We start from the raw sequence: 24,593 nt of genomic DNA on the forward strand, positions 1-24,593 counted from the left end.
TCAAGATGATTGATTGCATCATGCATTAGCATTTGTGTGTGTGTTTTCCTGCGTTCAAAACAACTTGGAGCTCGGAAAGTTAGGAGGTCAAATCATGACGTCAGTGATCTTCAGGTCGGAAAGTCAGTGCTCTAGAAAGAGGCCCGAGATTCCGAGTTGGATGAACGTTCAAATACATTTTCCCAGTCGGAGCTCGTTTTTTTTTTTCCTCCCTGAGTTCCAAGTTGTTTTGAACGCACTGAAGTCGAAAGTATGAGATTTCTGAGTTCCCAGTGGTTTTGAAAAAGGTGTGTGTGTGGAAGATTTTTGGGGAGTATGTGCATCATTTGGGTCTTGAAATGCAAAATGGCTGAAGTAGTGTGGAGTCATTTAATGTGGCTTTGTGTGTTTTGATTATACATTGGACCTCAACCATTTCCCTCATGTATAGGCTATTTACTCTGGATTCAGCATCTCTTAGCCCTGGGACATCTTTAGCTCTAGGCTAACCTGAATAATGCAGTGTGAAAAGCCTATTAGTATGTCAACATATTATCTAAAAGCTTTTTAGGTCAAGTACCCGGTCAAATGTTACCATACACACAGCTATGCAGTAACACACCAGCATCCTTTAGTAGATTTTATCTAGTGTCTTTGGTGAGCCATATGTTTTTCGATCAACCCTAAGGCTAGAGTTATGCAAGGCTATTTGCCATTTACATTTGGTAATTTAGCAGACGGCATACCACTTAGTTTGCCAAGAGCATTGTGGAATCTACACAATCAGGTCACTTGAGAATAATTTCCTTGAATGGAACTGACCTCGACTGCCTGCTTCTCAGAATGTGTTGCTTCTTTATAGTTAATGTTTTATTCTCTATTATTTTGCCCCACTTAAACCAGGGGTTCTCAGTGGGGTCTGCAGAGGTAGTACTGCAGGGCGTCCGTGACCAGACCAATAAAATGTCCACCAATTAGCAATCTTTGATCTTCTATTTACAGAAATGCACTTTAATTTACACTTTAAAACTGCTGTTTTCTCTCTGCCTCATGGCAACGTGTAGATTGCAGGATATTACCTTTTAAAGCTGCAACAACAACAAATCTCTGCCCAATGACAAAATGTGTAGAATTGCAGGAAATTTGCTTGAGAACTGCAACATTTTCACTCCGATGCCAAAAGGCGGGCCTTTTTTAAATGTTCTTTCCCCATGCCCGAGACTTGGTTCGTCCAGCCATACACTGCAGAAGTCATAAAACTCGTTGTAGACTATTTTTATCGCACTTGAGTTCTGATTATGAGGGGGGTCCTGATGGGGGGGGGAAAGGGGTCCTCTCCCCAGCCCCAAAAAGTTTGAGAACCCCTGACTTAGACAATACCACCTGTTTGATAAAGTGCATGTTAGATTAAGGCTTGATGCGGAACCAAAGATTGAGTCTAGTTTTATATGAATCTTGCTATCACGGTCATTGACATTAGTGACAGACATTTTGGCCTGGGTTGATGTCAGTGAGTCCTGTTAGCTGTGTCATTGAGATCTACATAGTAGTTATCTGTGTTTGCACTTTATGGAACAAGACACTGTGGTTAATATAGAGCAATAGAAGATTACGATATTAAAACCTACACAAAGCCATAGAAAGACTGGAAGAAAATGTTTGGAAGTTTACTTGATTTTTATTTCTATTATTTTACAACACCACAAGTGCAACCATGTGAATAAAAAAGATGATTGTATGTTACAAAAATAAAATGCGTTTCTTGTATAGATATTTTTACTTTCGCTTGTTATTCCTCTTTAATTTGACTCCTGTAATGACTCTTTACAGGTTAGGTTGAATGTTTCACATATGCAATGACTATTTTGTCTCTTGGAACCCTTGTTTCCCTCTGCAATTTTTTTGGGGAATAAATATATTCTCCCAAACATGTTACATCCGTATTTATTTCGAGGCTGAAATGTCGGAATACGGAATTGGGGCAACAGACATTTTGTGACCTTTAGTTAAATCCATTAACTGTCAATCAAATCTTAAAAAACATGATTACAAGGCTGTTTCAACAAGCTTATTCTGCTCATTAATCTGACTTTGACATACAGTACCAGTCAAAAATGTGGACACCTACTCATTCAAGGGTTTTGCTTTATTTTTACTATTTTCTACATTGTAGAATAATAGTGAAGACATAACTATGAAATAACACATGGAATCATGTAGTACCCAAAAAAGTGTTAAACAAATAAAAACATATTTTATATTTGAGGTTCTTCAAAGTAGCCACCCTTTGCCTTGATGACAACTTTGCATTCTCGCAACAAGCTTCATGAGGTAGTCACCTGGAATGCATTTCAATTAACAGGTGTGCCTTGTTAATTTGTGAAATTTCTTTCCTTAATGCGTTTGAGCCAATCAGTTGTGTTGTGACAAGCTAGGGGTGGTATACATTTACATTTTAGTCATTTAGCAGACGCTCTTATCCAGAGCGACTTAGTGAGTGCATACATTTTTCATGAGGACCGCCACAGGAAAGGAAGACCCAGAGTTACCTCTGCTGCAGAGGATAAGTTCATTAGAGTTACCAGCCCAAATAAATGCTTCACAGACTTCACTGTTCAGAGGAGACTGCGTGAATCAGGCCTTCGTGGACAAATTGCTGCAAAGTTGGATGGGTTCCGCTGGTGTACAGCAATCTTTAAGTCATACCACAGATTCTCAATTGGATTGAGGTCTGGAATTTGACTAGGCCATTCCAAGACATTTAAATGTTTCCCCTTAAACCACTCAAGTGTTGCTTTAGCAGAATGCTTAGGGTCATTGTCCTGCTGGAAAGTGAACCTCTATCCCAGTCTCAAATCTCTGGAAGACTGAAACGGGTTTCCCTCAAGAATTTCCCTGTATTTAGCGCCATCCATCATTCCTTTATTTCTGACCAGTTTCCCAGTCCCTAACGATGAAAAACATCCCCACAGCATGATGCTGCCATCCCCATGCTTCACTGTGGTGGATGGTGTTCTCGGGGTGATGAGAGGCGTTGGATTTGCGCCAGACATAGCGTTTTCCTTGATGGCCAAAAAGCTAAATTTTAGTCTCATCTGACCAGAGTACCTTCATGTCCATTACATGAAATCCAAATAAAAATCTATTTAAATAACAGGTTGTAATGCAACAAAATAGTAAAAACGCCAAGGGGGATGAATACTTTTGCAAGGCACTGTATTTGTATAAGGTATGCTAAACATATAGATACCACACAAGCTGTTAACCTCAGTGTAAACCGTTGGGAAAAGATTGTTTAGTCTCTGTCCTATATCTAGGAGATAAGAAAGCTCAGGAAATATGTTTATTTTTTGGGACACATTTAACCGATTATTTTTGTTGGCACAAAACTAGTTCCATATCTCCATTCGTTTGTGTGGGTTACCTTCAGACTAGTCCCATGACATGGTCTGACAAACACCGCTGTAGCTCGGATGCGGATGATTGAGATGCATGCAGCCCATCCCAAAAAAAACAGATGTCTAGTTTAAACTGACGGATGTTGACTGGGATTTTTTTATGTTACTTAGATTGACGCACGGGGTTTAACTGCATTACATCTCATTTAGTGTGGCAATTATATGTTTTTTATTTTGTGATAACCCACCATGAAGTTACATTTAAATGGTTTAAAATTGGACCAGTGTTTGAAAAAGCTTTAGCAATAGGAGAGCACTGCCTACGGGGGCCAGTATGAAAAATGTATGCACTCACTAAATGTAAGTCGTTCTGGATAAGAGCGTCTGCTAAATGACTAAAATGTAAAATAACTGAACAATGGTCTTTGTATAATTAACTAATTAATTAGTAGGCATTCATTAGTGGGCAGTGTCTGTCTGGACTAAGGCTTATTCGTTATTTGTGGGCTATTCAACTTTACATGCAACTTTTATCTGAACGTGAAAATCATGTATCTCCTTGGTGTGATGATTTACATAGGCTAATTAGTGTAGTGATTTTAGGTGTAGCCTACTACAGTCTTGTTCAATTCTATAGGCCTAGGCTAAGAGTGAACAACAGGCCTATAATGTGAGTGAAAACCCCATTCATTGAAAATGTTTGACCAAATAGGTAACAAATTAATTTATATGTGAATGACTGATGTGTCTTGGATGTGTCGCAATCTTATAGCGAGAACGCGCATTCTGCCTCTGTTACCAGTGAGTGGGAAAGGAGTAGGGGCGCGTATCCAAAGCGCGCTCACAGCTCAAATATCGGGGCCACATGCATCGGCAAAAGAAGAGAACGCGCGCCCAGTGTCTTCTAGGCTTCCCTCTCTGATACTGTCGTTTCCTGCATTCCCGTTGATTGGCAAGGGGGGCCCGGACGACCACTGAGTAGCGAAAGACTGGGATAAGATGGAGATTTGCGAGAGACTTTTGTGCCTGGCCGTGGTGTCCAGCGTTCTCTGCGTTGGCTCGGTTCTGGGGAAATATGTGAGAGGTATCGTCAATACCAAGGAGGTAAGGTGTTTCATACCTAAAATGTATCACTTGTGACAATGACACCATTATTAGACTCGGCAGCGCCTTCTCATGTAGCCTACAGCCTCTCCGTGTTTATATTATATTGCGAGTGTGACGCGCTCCGAAATTGCCTGATCATTTTTATTCTAATCAAGCAATTTCTCCAAGATGTTACAGGCTGTCCATACTCCCTTGTATTTGTGCGCATCTCTATGCGTGTCAGAGCGAGCGTATTTCTATTTCTATCTACATCGTTCTGACAAAGAATGTGTCTCTCACCGACCGGTAGAAACAAGCTGTGGATGTTTACGAGAATGTGACTTGCAAATCCATCTAGCATTTTTTTCTTTGTGATAGCGCCAAGCGTTGGTGATATCCTACACTGTAACCAAAATAACTCACATCCATCCTTCGCATACAATAACGGTAACCCCGCCGTTACAGGTGTGCGTCAGTTGTTGCTCACGTCGCATATGGTTTGTTATTGGTCCTCCTCATCTCACATCAGCCGTGGTCCAACACTTAACACTAGCCTATCAATATAAAAAAAGAGTCTTCTCTGATATCACTCTGGTATAAATATCAACGATACTATTATCTGATTTTTATCTCAGTGTTTCCATTGATTCATTCTGGGTTTAGATGTTATGATCATATTGTTCCCATGCCCTGCTGGGCTGTGAGTGACCATGTTATAGGGCAGGCAAGTGTAAAGTGCACCAGACAGATGTGCGCCAGCCGAGACTATCTCGTGCAATGAGCTCTCACATAACTATTCTCATCTCAGCTCCTTTTAGTGTCCCACTTCTGCATAACAGTTTGATGATCAGGTGTGATGTTTAGCCCATGACCTTTATGCCTCATAAAGTAGGCTAACACCTGCCTGACACAATAGAATTGTATCATAGAAACACTTAGGCTACTTATCAGATCATTATGTGGTTTCCAATCAAGAGCTATTGAAAGTTGACAAACTCAGCCTAATGGTGGAACAAGCTCCCCCACGACGCCAGGACAGCGGAGTCACTGACCACCTTCCGGAGACACTTGAAACCCTACCTCTTTAAGGAATACCTGGAATAGTATAAAGTAATCCTTCTACCCCCACCCCCCCTCTCCCACCCCCCTGTAAAAAAAAGAAAGAAGAAGAACAGTGGTTGTCCCACTGCCTATCATAAGTTGAATGCACCAATTTGTAAGTCGCTCTGGATAAGAGCATCTGCTAAAAGATGTAAATGTAAATGTAACTAGCTAAATGCACTAGTGTTTGTATAATATCGGAAATGCTTATGAATAACCCAATCCATATTAGATCTCCTGCTCATGCCAGACATACTCTGTACTTTCTTCTCTTACATGGTGTGTGTTAGTCTGAACCAGGGTTATGTCTTCCCTCAAGCACCATGTCACTGCTCTGAATGGACTGAAACAACACTCATCTGGACATGTTGATATAGTGTGTGTGTTGTCCAGTGGGACTGTTAAACACATCAGTCTTGTCTGCTGACTCCCACCCAAGGTCAAACACACGCACAGCCTCACTCCTCGATCTCAAAGTCACAGTAGAGTACAAAATCCCAAATCAGCAGGCAAGGTATGATCAGGTTCAGTGATGGTGGAGAGGATTATAGGTTAGGTTTTTGTGAGTTTATTTATGTTTGTGTGTGGTTGTGATTTCATGTGGCTGTGAGTATGTGTTGCACCGTTGTGTAACCTTACTAATGATACATTGAGAGGTCCAGGGGTGACTTGACTAGCTGATTGGTAATTAATTGTTAATGAGGCTTAGCAGAGAGAGAGAGGAGGGAGGGAGGAGGGGGGGGGGGACAGACAGAGGGCGGGATAGGGACAGAGAGAGAGGGAGGGAGGGAGTAGTAGTGACCGGATACTGCATCGAGGCCTAGCACTTGATTAATGGGGTGTCTAACACACACACAAACACTCACACCCTCTTTCACTCACACACGCACACACACTCTCTCTCCCTCACTCACTCACTCACACACACACACACACACACACACACACACACACTGGCTCAATGGCTCTGCATCACAATGCAGTGGCTGTGGGGTAATGAGAGGACTAAGGGGGATTAAGGTTGACACCCCATCCACTGTTCCACTGTGTTCCACTGTGTTCCACTGTGTTCCACTGTGTTCCACTGTTCCACTGCTTCTGTTCTCCTACTGCTCTCCACTCAGACCGACTGGGCCTAGGGCCGGACTACAGGTGCCATCTGGGCTAGGCTTACACTGAGCTGCATGGACTGGGGCTAGATTGAACTGGGGCTAGACTGGACTGGCCTGCTCAGAAACACTGCTGTTAGACTAGGCTCTATTTCCTTACTGTTGCAATGAGCATGCCCCGCCCACCTGAGGATATTTTTTCAGCCATATATTTCCTGTGTTTGAGGGGTGAAAAATCCACTTGTCACTTAAATTTCGCTGCAGTGAATGCTTTAATTTTACTCCTGCGACTCTTTCATGCTCTTGCTTGTGCCTGTCGTTTTTGCACCGAAAACGTTACGACCGTGGAAATGTTTGTAATGACCTGTCAAACGCACCCAGGTAATGGCTTAAACGGGCTCAATGGAATACATTTACATTTAAGTCATTTAGCAGACGCTCTTATCCAGAGCGACTTACATTGTCTTTCCGTTGATTCTATAAGAACGCTAAAGCTTCATCTGGGTTTTAACACACCATCTCGACACTAACATCACAAGAAAGATGTGTGTAAAAATGTTTTATGGGGGTGGGGTTCAAAATAGGAGAGGGTTGTAAAATGTTGTTTTTTTTGCTTTGGGGAGGGTTGTGTGTTTTTTGTTATTCGGCCACAGGGGAGAGTAGTGTGTTTCCCCCCTGGTTTACATTCACCCTTTTGCAGGTTTTACATTATAATTTCTTCTATCCTAGCCACATTTCCTCATCTGCTTGCATGGCCTCCCCTATATCAAGGCGTTTTGGTACTTCCCTTATGCACTACGCTTTTCCCTGTGTTAACTTTTACTATACCACCACAGGTCAATATAGTCTACCAGTCTGTCTATCCTGCCCTCTATCCACCGTTCATAGTGACAATAGTGGTTGGTGAATCGTTTGTCCAGATCTGTAATAGGCTATAGCAGTGGTCACCAACCTTTTGAGTCAAGATCACTTTCTGAGTCAAAATGCAAGCTGAGATCTACCGTTCAATTTTTTTTTTTTACATGACTTAAAAAACGTAAGCCAATGCAACATTTAACCTATTAAAAACAGTAGTGTAGTAATGACGTTTGTACAGTAGGCTATAGGCCCAAAACATTATCACCGCATATTGGCTTTGCTTGAATTGCCCTGCGAATGCATTGTTGTTCTTCTCTGACCATTTTTGAAAATTATATTTCAACATTTGAGGAAGACTATATGATCACACCGGTAATAGATCCGTTGTTTTATTACTTGTGAGGCACAGCTGAGTGAGCAAACATTTTAATAATGTGCTTTTTTAAATAATGTGCCTGCATCTGATGGTCAGTCTCAGCAGAGGGTGAGGGCAGCAGACTGAGGGTCTGCCTCTCAACATCTCTCCGCTCTCCCTTTCCTCAGCTGACACTGACCCAAAAGGGACACCGTCTTCCAGCTGATGGCGAAACTCGATTCGCACCGCATTATTTCTGCATCATGCACAAATGCATGTTGTTACTCCTATGACCAAAGAAAGAAGACCCAAGTCACTAATAATAACAACGCAAGCCTATCGATACACTTTCCTACTCATTCATTGCAGCTGCAGTGCTGATTGTAGTGTGAGTGGAAGTAGGGAAAACACGCATTTTATGGCTTATAAAAGTGTTGAATAGAAAGTGTTGACAGTGTTGAGTAAAAATGTATATATGAACTCACTCATAAAAACAGCAGCTCTTTACTGTATTCGTTGACAGTCTCTCTCTGGTCATGGTTTTCAAAGTTTAGAAATCTCACGCTTTCTTTTATGCCTGCTACGTTACTGCAGAGACAGTAATCTAGGCCATCCGATTGGCCAGTTGTAGGCCTTTAGTGCACTTGATTTTCTCCCCCCGGGCCCAGACGGGAAGGCAGAGTTTGTACCTTCAGACATATGAAATGGTTCATAGACTGTTCTCTCTGCTACCGCATGGCAAGCGGTACCGGAGCGCAAAGTCTAGGTCCAAAAGGCTCCTTAACAGCTTCTACCCCCAAGCCATAAGACTGCTGAACAATTAATCAAATGGCCACCTGGACTATTTACATTGACCCCTCGCTGTTTATTATCGATGCATAGTCACTTTACCCCTACTGTTAGAAATAGCGTAATTCAAATCTGGTATTGGAATAAGAGAAAACATAATCAAGAGATATTCAATCCAAGCTAAATTTATTATATGCAAAATGTATGTATGATAAGTATGATGGTTCGTATACGGGCTCACTGAAATACCACGCAGGGCAGACAGAGAACTGATCCATTGTTCTAAGTTCTTCTTCAAATACTCTGACAGAGATAGTTCCCGCTCCCTGCTGGCCAATCAGAGTAGAGACTGAGTGTGGTTTAGACTTACGCAGGCAATCGTTGGCGCACAGGCTGGTCCCAGCCCCTTGGCGCTTCACTGTTGCACACTGTTGCCAGGCATAAGTTGTTATCATCACAACTTGTAGAGTCAGCACCTTTTTGCAGTACACGTCCTTGAGTGCGGTTTAACAAAGAGGCAGTGTGTATGTGTCTGTGAGAAATACAAGTCTGTCTCACCCTACTCCCTAACATTCCTCACATGAATCACAGCTTGTTATGTGAAACAATTTATATCAGTACAGTACAAACCTATTATGTTTAATCATTAATGCATTCTTTCTAAGCTAGGCATCACATCTAGATCCCCACACTACCTACATGTACAAATTACCCCGACTAACCTGTAACCCCACACATTGACTCGGTACCGGTACCCCTGTATATAGCCTCGTTATTTTATTGTGTTACTTTTTATTTTATTTTTTACTTTAGTTTATTTAGGAAATATTTTCTTAACTCTATTTCTTTAACTGCATTGTTGGTTAAGGGCTTGTAAGTAAGCATTTCGTGGTAAGGTCTACACCTGTTGTATTCGGCACATGTGACAAATAAAATGTAATTTGATTTCAAAATGTGAACACTTCACCTACCCGGTGCGCAGGGCAGCTGAATTGGGTGCACCTACCTTCAACAGAGCGAGACCAATTAAAAAAATAGGAACGCAAGACTTATCGTTGGGTTTTTTACAGAAATGTTTGGTGATCGACTAAGAATGCCTTGGAGATCGACCAGATTGTAATTTATTGGACATTTGCATTGGGTGCTTAACCCATTAGGGCGTCACCCACGCAACCAGCGCCATCAATAAACATGGGATATTGGTCAAATGAGCCACATTTACATGTCCTTCAAAATAGCCTATAACACATTTAAATAAATAAAAATCATTGTGTTTAGATGTGTAGCATTACAAAGCTTTATAGCCTATTGTTTTATTGGTTTTTACTTTCCTAAAACCTCACGGTTCAGCTGTCGGAGATTTGAGCACTAAATGCATCAGGGCATTGCATGCATAGGCCTACAGGCTTAGGCGCAGTGTTGCCAACTAATTTTCAGGTGAAGTTGCTAGAGGCAGGTCGATTTGTTGCTAAAAGGTGCTAAATGACGTTGTGATGTCATTGCGTGATGACGTCATTACGTAATAACGACGTAGAATACACAATAACGTTACTCAAATTGACTGGCCATCTCCGCGACAAATATGATTTGACATTTGTTAGTTTAGATTAGTTTGTTTATTATCAGATTTTTATTTGTAAAAGTAATATAAACACAACACATTTTATATGATCAGATATTTTTATTTTTAAACACAACACATTGAATTATTGAACAATTACACATTATACATTATTGAACAATTACATTTTATTTATTTTCTTATTAACTAGTAAACCTACACATTCTGAACAATTATAGTTTTAAGCAGTGTATTGGTAGTTAGTTAACATGCTACCTAACTGATCAACAATTATAGGTACAAGCTAATAACAAGGTATATATGCTATCTTATTGAACAAGCAACTTAACTCAAATAATGATGTGTGCGCTAAGCATCTCTGTCCAGCTCTCTCCAGGTTGTTGTGCTGCTTGGCTGGCCTGCTGCTGCCTGTGCACGAGCTGAGCGCCTGCTGCTGACGTCACTCACAATGCCCTTTTGCAGCCAGGCACGTGTGTTGTGACTGAGTGTGTGACAGAGAAATTAGTTTTTGTGTCATTTAGAGGGAAAATGCGTGCATTTTAGTGTTTGAGTCACTTTTCAAAAGTTGCTAAAAGTTCCAAATAAACATTTTAAAGTAGCTAAATCTGTTGCTAGGTGCTGTTTGAAAAAAAAGTTGCCAGTGTAGTCTGAAAAGTTGCTAAATCTAGCAACAAAATTGCTAAGTTGGCATCACTGCTTAGGCATCCAATGTATGATATTAATATAAAAATATATATATAAAGGAAGAGAAGCTTAGGCCTAGCCCCAGAGAGAGAGAGAGAGAGAGAGAGAGAGAGAGAGAGATAGCGATATGCCAGTGGCATGCTATGACACCAGAATGCATTTCATTATCCTTGTCAGATGGGCTAGCCTACTGCATCTGCTATAGAGATATAGGCGTACAGAAGGAGGCTACTTCGTTAATTTTCTATCCAAATATTTTTTAAATAATAAAGATAATCATTATATTGTACGATTATAGGAGTAACTCTGGTATGCCTAAAACATTCTTCCTCACCTCAAGTTCAACTGTCGGAGTCAGTTGGAGTGCCGGTGCGCAATCCCTTAATATCATAGGCCTGCAGTATAATAGGCTAATAGCCACACCAAACCTTCACACAAGTTTCTAAACTTTATTAGGGTAATATCGAAAATAAGTCAAGCCAATTTTTATAGGGAAAATACGAGCAGGATATTATATTGTGGCAAACAAAGAAAAGGGCTCAGAATGAAACAAAACACTTACGAAATGGTTTAAACCTTCACAAATGTTAACAGGCTGCTTTGCAGCAATTACCAAGAAAGGCTAGTGCCTACCGTCCCCAACAAATGACAGCAATAGGCTTATGATATTTATTTTACAACAGGCCTACTTATAACCTATCTTAAACTAATAAAGGAGCACACATTTAAAGACAGATCAAACTTAATTTAGCCAACGACAATGTCTCAACAGAATGAAACAAAACACTTCTTGCCTATTTAAAGAACTGGTTTAGGTTAATAAATATGCCTACAATAGTAATGGTATACAGAAATAATAATGATAAAACAAATGATTATAAATACGAAAAAATAAATAAACAAAGTTCCAAAATGGCATCCTACCTGAATAGGGAGTTGCACAGTAGCCTGCATTTGGCCGTGCCAACGCTCTTCCCATCTTTGTCCACTCCTTGTAGGCTTTTCGCTATAGGCATACTCTCTATCTTTCGTTTTACTTCAATGAAAAGGGACTCCATCTTCGCAATCAAAAGTCAGTAGCCCAAGGCTCCTCTCTCTCTCTCTTCAGCAGCATGCACGTAAGGCAGCGGGCAAGGAGTTAGAGAATGGTGCTGAAGCTGAAATTAGGATGTACGATATGCAGCCCCAGATAATTTGGCCGGCTACAATTGTATTTATCGGCTTTTAATAAATGTTTTGGGCCAAAAGCCAGCAATTACCAGCTAACCGAAACATATGCTTTAGGCAGGCCCAGTTATTCAGGAAAGCTTAACGCGTGCTCTGCCTCCTCTCCAATCTGGGCGGCTATGCCTCGCTCACCTAGAACCTAACACTTCAATACAACCTAAATATTTGTAATTTAACTTTATAAGGTGTTACCTTTTTATATGTGGCATAAACACAACCAGTCACAATGTTTAATCTGATTAGGCTACTTCAGAAGTCTCCTGTAGGCATGTGCACATTCATCTAAAATATAATTCCAGCATCCTCAAAATGGCTTGACATTAATCAGGTTTCCATCCAACTTTTTTTATGCGTGTCAGATTGTCACGCCCTGACTCAGGGGACTCATATATGTTGAGTCAGGGTGTGTATATTCTTTGTTATGTAGTATTTTCTATGTTGGCATGCTAGTATGTGTAGATCTATGTTGGCCGGTGTGGTTCCCAATCAGAGGCAGCTGTCGCTCGTTGTCTCTGATTGGGGATCATACTTAGGCAGCCCATTGGCACTGTTGAGTTGTGGGATCTTGTTCCGTGTAAGGTATGTTGTGTGTTCTACCTTGGACGTCACATTTCGGTTGTTGTTTTGTCATTGTGTTTATAAGTTAATAAACATGTACGCATATCACGCTGCGCCTTGGTCTGACCCGTCATTGAACGAACGTGACACAGATAAAAAATGTCATGACATCATGGGAAAGGCATGGTTCACCAGCAGCCACAAGAATGTAAAAAATATAATACAGACCAGCCAAAACAAGCATGTAAGAATTGTACTTAAACTCCCCCTCATACTCATATGGAGGTCAAGCATTTTTGTGTATGTATCTCTGTAATGTGTCTATGTAATTGTGTATGTATTTATGTAAAAAAATAGGGACCACAATGGAAGTAAGTCCCCGACTTTATCGTGCAATCCCGGTCACTTTTATGACGTTGAACCAACATGGTATAGACGTTGAATTGACGTGGGTACTGTGTATATATATATGTATATATATATATATATATATATATATATATATATATATATATATATATATACAGTGGGGAGAACAAGTATTTGATACACTGCCGATTTTGCAGGTTTTCCTACTTACAAAGCATGTAGAGGTCTGTAATTTTTATCATAGGTACACTTCAACTGTGAGAGACAGAATCTAAAACAAAAATCCAGAAAATCACATTATATGATTTTTAAGTAATTAATTTGCATTTTATTGCATGACATAAGTATTTGATCACCTACCAACCAGTAAGAATTCCGGCTCTCACAGACCTGTTAGTTTTTCTTTAAGAAGCCCTCCTGTTCTCCACTCATTACCTGTATTAACTGCACCTGTTTGAACTCGTTACCTGTATAAAAGACACCTGTCCACACACTCAATCAAACAGACTCCAACCTCTCCACAATGGCCAAGACCAGAGAGCTGTGTAAGGACATCAGGGATACAATTGTAGACCTGCACAAGGCTGGGATGGGCTACAGGACAATAGGCAAGCAGCTTATTGCAAAATAAAATGCAAATTAATTACTTAAAAATCATATAATACAGACCTCTACATGCTTTGTAAGTAGGAAAACCTGCAAAATCGGCAGTGTATCAAATACTTGTTCTCCCCACTGTATATATATATATTTTTACTGACAAATGAAATCAATCAATCCAATCAAGAGACATCTGTTACAAAACACCAAAACGTTTTTATGACATTCGGAGATTGTCAAGCCAAGCCTTCGATACTTGGTAAGCCTACAAGGTAAGGTGGGATGTATTTTCTGTTTGTTGACATAATCAATTTATTGTGGTGTTGAAAACGCAAACCATGATATTGAAGTGTCCGAAGTCGGTATGCTTTGTTTATTGGTTTTGTGGTGCATTGGCACAGAAACCTGTTGGTGGAAAATGAATTGCATATATTTTAAATTATTATAAGTATGGCATTAAAATGTTGAAAATCTGATTCCCCCCTAGCTGATCATTGTCTGCAGCCAACTCTGATCGTAGTGTAATGAAACAGGCAGGGAGAGTGAGCTCGTCTGTGGTCGTCAGCGAACCCTCAACCTTCTGGCCCGTAGCCCTGCCTGGCATCGACTCTGCCACAAAAGAATGCTGAGGTGGCAAGGTCGTTATCCACGTTTATAAACACAGGGTCGCTACAGTTATTGTTATTTGTGGTGGTAAACATTATTTGTAGTTAATTCTATGAGGGGGGAGGGTGTGCAATTTATTTAACAAGGGAAGGGTCGTGAAAATATTTGTAACGTTGGGGAGGGGGGCGCATTTTGTTTTACACCTTGTGTTGGACTTTTGAATCCGAGGGTATCCTGCTATTAGCATTGTTTTTAAATTAAGCAACGTGACAACAACAGTAATTCATGAGTCTGTCTAGAGAGCGCAGGTGAGTGCAGGTAGGGTAGACAGAGCAAGTGTTTGGTTGTTGCAGCCCTGCCCCTTTATGTTAATTTAATCATATATGCAAATATACATGGTGTATTTATGCAAATGAGGCACATATAATTGTCTTCATTTGAACACAAAATATATATAAAAAAATACCTGATACAATAAGAACATGTTGTCATGACGTGACTCTCATTATTGTGATGACTATTATTTATTAAATTAATCATTTTACAATTAACTCAATAGGAATTTGGGGCACCGTGGGAAAAGTTGTTTAACGAGTTACCGTTTCCCGAATTAACTCTAAAGATATTTAGATATCTCTTATCGTTTAACAGTCATTTATTAATCATTTACCTCATATCAGTCTCATTCTGAAAGTTGTAGACTCTTTAAGTCTGCACGAAGCCGGGTCTTACTGATCATTACGTACCACACACATTTATTTAATTATTTATTTACTAACTAATTAAAAATGGTAACACAAGATACAAACACGTACACGGTATAGATAGGGATTAGAAACGTAATACAATGAAAACAGGTCCCTAGCGGACTAACACAATATGACACTTGTTACAAAAGATGGCGAGTTAAAGAGAGAGAGAGAGAAAACACTTGGATACACATGGACCTACGCTCACAGTAATCCTAATACTTTGCCCTGAACTGCCGCCCGTTTGGGAAGAAAAGTAATACATGTATTTACGTGTTGGAGGTCTTCGTCGTGTATCTCTGTTGGACCCAGGCCTTCGTGGGAAGGGGTCGATTGTGCCTTCTCTTTCGGATGGCATTTTAGATGTAAGGCTCAGATTGTCCACAAGAGGTCACAATGTCCTTCTTCTTAGTTGTCTGTTTACTTTCACTCGTTCTGGAAGTGGTCTTCTGAGGACGGCTAATCAGCCGTGTTGATGATCCCCTGTGGGGTGATGAGAACAGTGTAGTAGACGATGGCTTGAAGAAGGTAACAGGATGGTCCCACTTAAATGTACCTTCTTAGATACAGTACTTAGAACAGCTACTCAGCCGTAACATTGAATGTTAGTGGAGGCAACTTTGTCGTCTTCACTTCGTGTTGATTTTCAGGGTCGGGACCAATATGGACAAAAGCTGCAGCTTGAGGTCCGTCTAGGCTGATCTGATAATTCTTATCTCAATCTTTTATGCACTCTGGTAAAGAGGGGCGTTTCCGTCATACTGACACGCTCTCTGAGCTCCCTCGGGCATGGCTAGTTACGAGGCAAAAGTATTATCATCACTATGATTTTGTTAGAAAGCTAAAATCACATTCCTATCTTCACGAAAACATTGTCTTCCTCCTTGATATTTTCTACACAACGTAAAGTATGTAAACCTGATATACACAGTTTAAAAGCTCTTCAAGTCACAATGTTTTCGTTATAATGCCTTTATACCATTTGTAATGACATCACAAAAAATACATTAATTTTCCATATTCCATTTCTCATCATTCCCAACATTTGGATGTTGAAATATATTGTGCCAATGTTCATTGTTGGATGTTGAAGTATTTGGGCGGCAAAAAGTCTCTGAAACAAAGGCAATCCTTTCACCATACTAGAATGCCAGAGAGAGATTCTCCTCCTCTCTAATTTATGGTGTCAAGACCTGCACAGCCCCCCTGTGGGTAAAAGGGGTTGTTATCGGCCATTTGCCAAGCTGATGTGAGGCCTTTGATCCTCACACAGGGAGAGTCATGACAATATATATATGAGTACATTCTTCTAAAAGAAATTGTACAATAAATTGAATAGCTGAATTCCCACATCCCGGAACTCAATTCATTATGTGTTATAATTTTAACCATTTTGATGACCATTTCTACCTTATTGGGTAAGACAGGACTCAGATACACTGTTGTTAGACTAGGCTCTATTTCTGTACTGGGTAAGACCAGGGTCAGACAGGACTGCATGGCCGGAAGTGCTCAGCAACTGCGAGCATCAGGCCCCAAACTCCAACTCAGCCCAACCAGATAGAGGAAGAGGTGGTAGATACAGAAGGAGAGTTAGGGAGGGGGACAGAAAGACAGCTAGGGAGGGGGAAAGAGAGAGATGGTCAGTACAAATGGAAAGACGTTAAGGGAGGGTCTAAAATTAGATTAATTTGTCTGTGCAACACAGAAACACAGATTAATTTAAGGGGTTGTGTGTGTGTGTGTGCGTGCAAAAGAGAGAACGAAGTAGAAAGGAGTGTGTGTATTTCTGAGTGAGTGCAGTGACTTTCATGGTTTCTATGGCAGCTGCAAACTCAGGCAGCATGTGGCGGTTGCTATGACAATAATGGGGGAATGGAGGTCTGGTGTGTGTGTGTGTGTCTGAGCCTAACAAGGGGGTCTTTCACAGTCCTTGGGCAGTCATATGATATACCCCAGGCCCAGCCCCCAGCCCCACCACCTCTCCTCCTCTGTGACTGCTCCATAGTCATGGATACACCTTTAGCCCAGGCCAATACAATCTAGGACAATACAGTGCAGTATGTAGTACTGTATGCTTCAGCAGGTCTGGAAGTTAGGCCTCTTGATATATGGCTGAGTGTGTTAACTGTTAACTACAGATGGCTTGCTCTCTGACATATTGCTGCGGATTTGCTCGCTATCTGTGAGATATAGTGCAGCTGTAAGTTCAAACTTTTCTGTGTTGTTTAATGATATATAATAATAATAATAATAATAATATGCCATTTAGCAGACGCTTTTATCCAAAGCGACTTACAGTCATGCGTGCATAAATTTTTGTGTATGGGTGGTCCCGGGGATCAAACCCACTACCTTGGCGTTACAAGCGCCGTGCTCTACCAGCTGAGCTACAGAGGACCAGAGGACCAGGATCAGTTCTATACAGCATGTGTATGTGTCTGTCAGCCTACATCTGCAGCACAGCCCATTGACTGATACCCTGCTGCAGTGCCTTATGGAAGGACAGTGAAGCACTGTATACCATCAGCACTATATCTTGGCATGATGCTGGTTGAATATTAAAGCCAGGTTTTCCTGCTCTCTTCCCCATCTCACCTTCATCTCCCCCTCTCCTCTCCCCATCCTCTACCCCATGCCCCTCTCTCCCTCCTCCTCCCCCTCTCTCCTGTTCCCCACTCTAAACAGGACTGGTTGTTCCTCACTCGCTTCTGTTTTCTCACTGATTTTGGACGTCTGGACTTCCGGTTCCGCTACCAAAAGGTCAGGTTATAGTACAACTGACCTCTAGCCATCCTTCTCTTTTCTTCTTTTTTTCCATCAGTATTGTTGTCTCTCTCCCTCTTAGTGAGTTGCTCTCCTGTTTTTTTCTCTCTATCCTCTCTCCTCTCTTCTCTCTCTCTCTCTCTCTCTCTCTCTCTCTCTCTCTCTCTCTCTCTCTCTCTCTCTCTCTCTCTCTCTCTCTCTCTCTCCTCTCTCTCCTCTCTCCTCTCTCTCCTCTCTTCTCTCTCTATCCTCTCTCCTCCTCTCTCCTCTCTTCTCTCTCTCTCCTCTCTCTCTTCTCTCTCTCTCATATATTGTCCCCATGTACCCTATTATTTTCTTATTTTCTGTCTGACAAACTTTATGTTTTACAAGTCATCCTTCATCATCTTTCCTGTATGTCCATGTCTCTCTTGTCTCTCTCCCCACTGATTCGTTTTCTCTCTCTCCTCTAAATTGACTTCATCACTCTTTCTGTCTTTGGTAGTCTACCTCTGTCTATTCCTGTTATATTCTCCATACATTTATCCTCTCCTATCCTCTCCTATCCTCTCCTCTCCTCTCCTCTCCTCTCCTCTTCTCTTCTCTTCTCTTCTCTTCTCTTCTCTTCTCTTCTCTTCTCTTCTCTTCTCTTCTCTTCTCTTCTCTTCTCTTCTCTTCTCTTCTCTTCTCTTCTCTTCTCTTCTCTTCTCTTCTCTTCTCTTCTCTTCTCTTCTCTTCTCTTCTCTTCTCTTCTCTTTTTCATTTCGGTCATCCTTTCTGTGTTCCTCTGGTTGCTGTTAGTGGCCTGCAGACTTTGAGGCAGTCTGGTATTAATCTTAGGCCCCCTTTCCCTCTCCCCTTTCCTCCCTCCTCTTTTCCCCTTCCTTCCCTCCTCCATTCTCTCATTCTCTCTCTCCTCTCTAGTCGCGATGCTGTCAGAATATATTGCTCTACTTTGATGACAGCTCTCAGTGGCCAGCTGTGTACAAGAAGCCGGACAAGGTGAGAAACCACTACTCTGTGTCACGCTTGGTGTGTGTGTGTGTGTGTATATGTGGGCCTGTTACAATGCATAAATCAGGATTTGATGAATATCCACTTTGTTAGATCAGATTTGTTGAATGTGCGCCAATCTGGTCAATGGAACGTCAGCGCTCCATTGACTCCTTTACCTCATCTATGCTGGATTGCCATCATAATGTAGAATGTTTATTCAAATGATGCTAACTGATGTGGCTCATGCAATGGAATGTCTTTTTTGTAATGTCAGTTGAGTTGACTCAACAAATCACAGCACAGATTGAAGGGTACACTTATTGCTTTTACTTCCTGGCATACTCCGAGTCGATATTCAGATATTCACGTCATATGAAGGAATTCCCCTCGACCATGGCCACAAATTGGGGGAAACAAACATTCTTTCCCATTGACCCCCATTGTAAAAGAGCCAACTTCGTGGTCGAACAAATAACAAAACATTCCGAAAAGCTGCTGTGTTGTTCAATGTACATGCAACCAGGTCATAAATCCCAACCTAAGTTTCGCAATGCTCCCATGTAGAGAAATAGAGCCTTTGAGAAGAGCCCTGTGGCTTCAGGCTTTGTGTCGTTTAGTAATTGACATAAACAAGCAGACAACAAGAAAATTGTGTTTGAAAAAGGTGAAGTTTTTGCTGTTAGCCAATGGGGCAACCTAGGTAATCACAGGTTGTTTTCCCCACAGGCGGGCAGGGCCGCGACACAGGAGTGAAAATTCATTACTCTCCTGTCTTGTCCTGTAAAATGTTTTCCCGTACTGTCCTGATTACGTCCGGGACAATACCAGTATTTTGTTAGGATCGTGGCAAGGAAACATTTAACTTCTTTAGGAAAACAGCCCTAATGTTGGAAACAAACATAATTATGTTGTCATCCAGAGTTACATTTATTTATTTTCCAAGCTATAGCACACAATATTTTATATACAGCAGGTTTTCATTTTTGCCATGGAAAAAATATTGTGATACTGGTATCGTCCCGGCCCTAGTCCTGATCCTGCAACAGTTCTATAACCCCCGGAATATTCCTGTCCGGTCTCGATAAAAATCACTCCCGTCCCGTTCCATGCAAAAAAAAATGATATGCAGAAATCGGAAGTAACTTCCTCCGTTAGCTGCTCGTCTGTCTGTCCCACGCTCTGTGTGTGAGTAGCCATAGCAACTGCTCCATTTGGCTGCTGCTCAGAACTCATGACAGTTGTCTGCAGTGCACACACAAGATAACAATCACATTATGAGATTTTGGCAATGAAGGCATTATTTTGTATGATTTTTTTATTAAGTAAACTATATTAGGCCTACACATAGTTTGCTCCACACATTACATATATTTTTTGTAATGTTTATTACTATTCTTGTACTGCCCGTTCCTGTGGACTGTCACTCCTGTCGCGTCCTGTCCCGAACTTCACTCTAGAACATCACTTCGATTCTGTCGGAATCCCGCGGGACCCACAAGACCCACAGGAGTCCTGTTCCCGTGTAAATCTCTACTGCAATCTAATACTGATTGGGACTATGGGTGCACTCAAAATGGCTGCCAGTACACTGATTATGCCATCATTGACTTGAATAAAGATGCCCTTTCTATTCATTCTGTTTCTATGGTTAGTTTGTCCAGTACCTGTGCATAATGTGATGTGTGTATGACACTGTTTCTTTCTTATTCTTGACCGTATTTCATGACCACAGGACTGCTACCAGAAGGAGGAGGTCTTGAGGCCAGAGAATAACCAGGTCATCAACCTGACCACGCGCTACACCTGGTCTGGCTGTGTGGTAAGAACATGGACAATCTCCTCTACAGCTCTCTGTCTTATAGAATGCCTTCAGAAAGTTTTCATACCCCTTGACTTATTCCACATTTTGTTGTTACAGCCTGAATTCAAAATTAAATTGATTAAATAAATAAAAATCTCACCCATTTACATTTTACATTTTAGTCATTTAGCAGACGCTCTTATCCAGAGCGACTTACAGTTAGTGAGTGCATACATTTTCATACTTACACACAATACCCCATAATCACAAAGTGAAAACATGTTTTTAGACATTTTTGCACATTTATTAAAAACTTAACACAGAAATATCACACCCCTTTGCTATGATACTCCAATTTGAGCTCAGGTGCATTCAATTTCCTTTGATCATCCTTGAGATGTCACTACAACTTGATTGGAATTCACCTCTGGCCAATTACATTTTTGGACATGATTTAGAAAGAAACACGCCACAGTCGATTGTGCATGTCAGAGCAGAAACTATACCATGAAGTCCAAGGAACTGTCCGTGGAGCGCCGAGATAGAATTGTGATGAGGCATATATCTGGGGAAGGGTATACAGCAATGTCTAGAGTGTTGAAAGATTCCAATAGCACAGTGTTCTCCATCATTGGGAAATGGGAAAAATATGGAACTACCCAGACTCTGCCTAGAGCTGGCCGTCCGACCAAACTGAGCAACTGGGCAAGAAGGACCTTGGTCAGGGAGGTGATCAAGAACCCACTGACCACTCTGACAGAACTACAGAGTTCCTTGGCTGAGATGGGAGAACCCTGCCAGAAAGACAACAGTCTCTACAGCAGGGGTATTCAACTCTTTCCCTACGAGGTCTGGAGCCTGCTGGTTTTCAGTTCTACCTGATAATTAATTTCACCCACCTGGTGTCCTAGGTCTAAATCAGTCTCTGATTAAAGGGCAACAAGGAAAAAACGCAGTGGAACTGGCTTTGAGGTCCAGAGTTTACTTTGAAGGCTCTACAGCACTTCACCAATCTGGGTTTATGGGAGAGTGGCCAGACGGAAGCCACTCCTGAGAAAAAGGCACATGACAGCATGCCTTTAGTTTACAAAAAGGCACGTGAAAGACTGAGATCATAAGGCAAAAGATTCTATGAGACAAAAAGTCTGAGACAAAAATTGCCTGAATGCAAAGTGCTATGTCTGGAGAAAACCAGGCACAGCTCATCACCCATCTAACACCATCCCTTCAGTGAAGCATGGTGGTGTCAGAATCATGCTATGGGGATGCTTTTCAGTGTCAGGGACTGGGAGCCTGGTAAGGATAGAGGGAACAATGAATGGAGCCAAATAAAGGCAAATCCTTGATGAGAACCTGCTTCAGAGTGCAAATGACCTTCAACTGGGGCGAAGATTTACGTTCCAACAGGACAATGACCCCAAGCATACTGTACAGCCAAAGTAACTCTGGAATTGCTTCAGAACAATAATGTGAAAGTCCTTGAGTGGCCCAGGCAAAGCCCAGACTTGAATCCCATTGAAAATCTGTGGAAAGACTTGAAGATTGCTGTTCACCGCCGCTCCCCATCTAACTTAACAGCGGTTTAGAAAACCTGTAAGGAAGAATGTGAAGAAAAAAAAAAATCCATATGTGCAAAGCAGATACAGACATACCCAAGATGACTCAAAGTGGTAATCGCCGTGAAAGGTGCTTCTACAAAGTATTGACTCAGGAGTGTGAATACTTATGTAAATGAGATATTTCTGTATTTCATTTTCAATAAATTTGCAAAAATGTCTAAAAACATGTTTTCATTTTGTCATTATGGGGTATTGTGTGTAGGTGGGTAAAACAATTAATATTTAAACCATTTTGAATTCAGGCTGTAACACAACAAGATGTTGAATAAGTGAAGTGGTATTAACACTTTCTGAAGGCACTGTATATGTGGGCTTGTCTTGTATGTTTGCCTATGGGACTGTGGTTGTTTTTAGTTATTCAGTTATAACTAAAAGAGCTAGCTATTGTGAGGTGTGAGGAGTGTGTGTATGTGAGATAGAGGTGTGTGTGTGTAACTTCCTCTTTAGAAATGTGTTAGGATGTGTTGATTCAATGTGTTTTTGAGTGTGTGAGCGTCTTCTCTATTAATATATTAACTCTCTCTGTCTGCTGTCTGTCTCTAAGGTGGAAGGAGAGGGGGATGAGGAGGTGCTGAGTTGTGTGGGAGGTCGTAGTTTCCGCTCGGTGAGGGAGAGATGGTGGTACATCGCTCTCAGCAAGTGTGGGGTGAGCACCGACCTTTCACTTCTCACTGAGAACACACACACACAGACCCTGTTACCCCCCCCCCCCCCACACACACACACACACACATAATAAACACACTCAGATTGACATACACTGAGTATACAAAACAATAAGAACACCTGCTCTTTCCATGACAGACTGACCAGGTGAGTCCAGGTGAAAGTTATGATCCCTTATTGATGTCACTTGTTAAATCCACTTCAATCAGTGTAGATGAAGGGGAGGAGACAGGTTAAATAATAATTTCTAAGCCTTGAGACAATTGAGACATGGATTGTGTATGTGTGCAAGACAAGAAATTCTAGTGCCTTTGAACGGGGTATGGTAGTGTCACGATCGTTGAGAGACGGGTCAGACCAAGGTGCAGCGTGGTATGCGTACATGTTTATTCACCCAAATAAACAAACAAAACAAGAAACAACGTAACGTGAAGTCCTTCGGCTATACACATACAAGCCTATACAGGAACAAGATCCCACAATACACAGTAGGCAATGGGCTACTTAAGTATGATCCCCAATCAGAGAGAACGAGCGACAGCTGTCTCTGATTGGGAATCACACCCGGCCAAACCTAGCACTGCAACATAGAAATAGACTAACTAGATCATAAACATAGAATATATAACATAGAAACTCACGCCCTGACCAAACCAACTAAAGACAACAGGCCTCTCACGGCCAGGGCGTGACAGGTAGTAGGTGCCAGGCGCACCGGTTTGTGTCAAGAACTGCAATGCTGGTGGGTTTTTCACGCTCAACAGTTTCCCGTGTGTATCAAGAATGGACCACCACCCAAAGGACATCCAACCAACTTGACACAACTGTGGGAAGCATTGGCGTCAACATGGGCCAGCATCCCTGTGGAAAGCTTTCGACACCTTGTAGAGTCCATGCCCTGACGAATTGAGGCTGTTCTGAGGGCAAAAGGAAGGTGTTCCTAATGTTGGTATACTCAGTGTAGATTTTCTCTGTATGCGTGCTTGAGTGCTTTTGTGTGTGCATATACATGCAGAAGTGTGTGTGAGCAAGTGTCTGCATCTGTGTGTGTGTGTGTGTGGTGGCAGGGCCATTTTATCCACACACTGACTGGCAGTGTTGGAGTGTTAGTAGAGAGTGAGTGTTTGTGAAGAGGGACAGACAGGATTGAAGCGGATGTTTCCTGGAGAGTGTGTTGTGTTGTCACGGCAGCAAGTGGAGGGCTGTTGACGGACATGATGCCTAATGGTGTTGGACTGAAGTTAAAGCTCTGTCTCCGGCCCACATGGCCCTAGGGACTCTCCTCGCCCCGCCTCACCTCGCCTGCACACTGCCAATATAATACACGCCTTCCACCCTCTCTCAGTTCTTACTCTCTCTGGTGCTTCTGTCACTCTCTCTCTGTCTTTCTCTTCACCTCTTTCTCTCATTCTTACTCTTTCTTGTTCACCTACTCTTTGCATCTCTCCTTTACTGTGGCCTTCTTTCTCTGCATCACTTCATCTCCTCTCACTGCTCTCTGTCTCTGTGTCTCTCTCCCTCTCTCCCAGTCCTGCCTGTCTCCTCTCACTGCTCTCTGTCTCTGTGTCTCTCTCCCTCTCTCCCTCTCTCCCAGTCCTGCCTGTCTCCTCTCACTGCTCTCTGTCTCTGTGTCTCTCTCCCTCTCTCCCAGTCCTGCCTGTCTTCTCTCACTGCTCTCTGTCTCTGTGTCTCTATGTCTCTCTCCCAGTCCTGCCT

General features: G+C 41.8%; 2 protein-coding genes across 2 annotated transcripts in view; one reads left to right on the forward strand and one right to left on the reverse strand.

Moving 5' to 3' along the window:
• Positions 1 to 24,593, reverse strand: part of LOC311139364 (sperm acrosome membrane-associated protein 6-like) — a gene marked incomplete at its 5' end in the record, with an annotated part of 1,014,348 nt that overhangs the window by 473,134 nt on the left and 516,621 nt on the right. The gene's annotated exons all lie outside the window — the stretch shown is intronic.
• The window catches only part of LOC311140212 (transmembrane protein 145-like), a gene marked incomplete at both ends in the record, with an annotated part of 30,540 nt that continues 10,323 nt past the window's right edge, over positions 4,377 to 24,593 (forward strand). Inside the window, 5 exons of the mRNA XM_084175165.1 lie at positions 4,377 to 4,481; positions 17,739 to 17,813; positions 18,720 to 18,797; positions 20,524 to 20,610; positions 22,756 to 22,857. Coding sequence (XP_084031291.1) covers positions 4,377 to 4,481; positions 17,739 to 17,813; positions 18,720 to 18,797; positions 20,524 to 20,610; positions 22,756 to 22,857 — 447 coding nt within the window. The remainder of the gene's footprint in view (positions 4,482 to 17,738; positions 17,814 to 18,719; positions 18,798 to 20,523; positions 20,611 to 22,755; positions 22,858 to 24,593) is intronic.

This window comes from Coregonus lavaretus, assembly GCF_964263955.1.
Source record: "Coregonus lavaretus genome assembly, chromosome: 13".
Classification (NCBI taxonomy): domain Eukaryota; kingdom Metazoa; phylum Chordata; class Actinopteri; order Salmoniformes; family Salmonidae; genus Coregonus; species Coregonus lavaretus.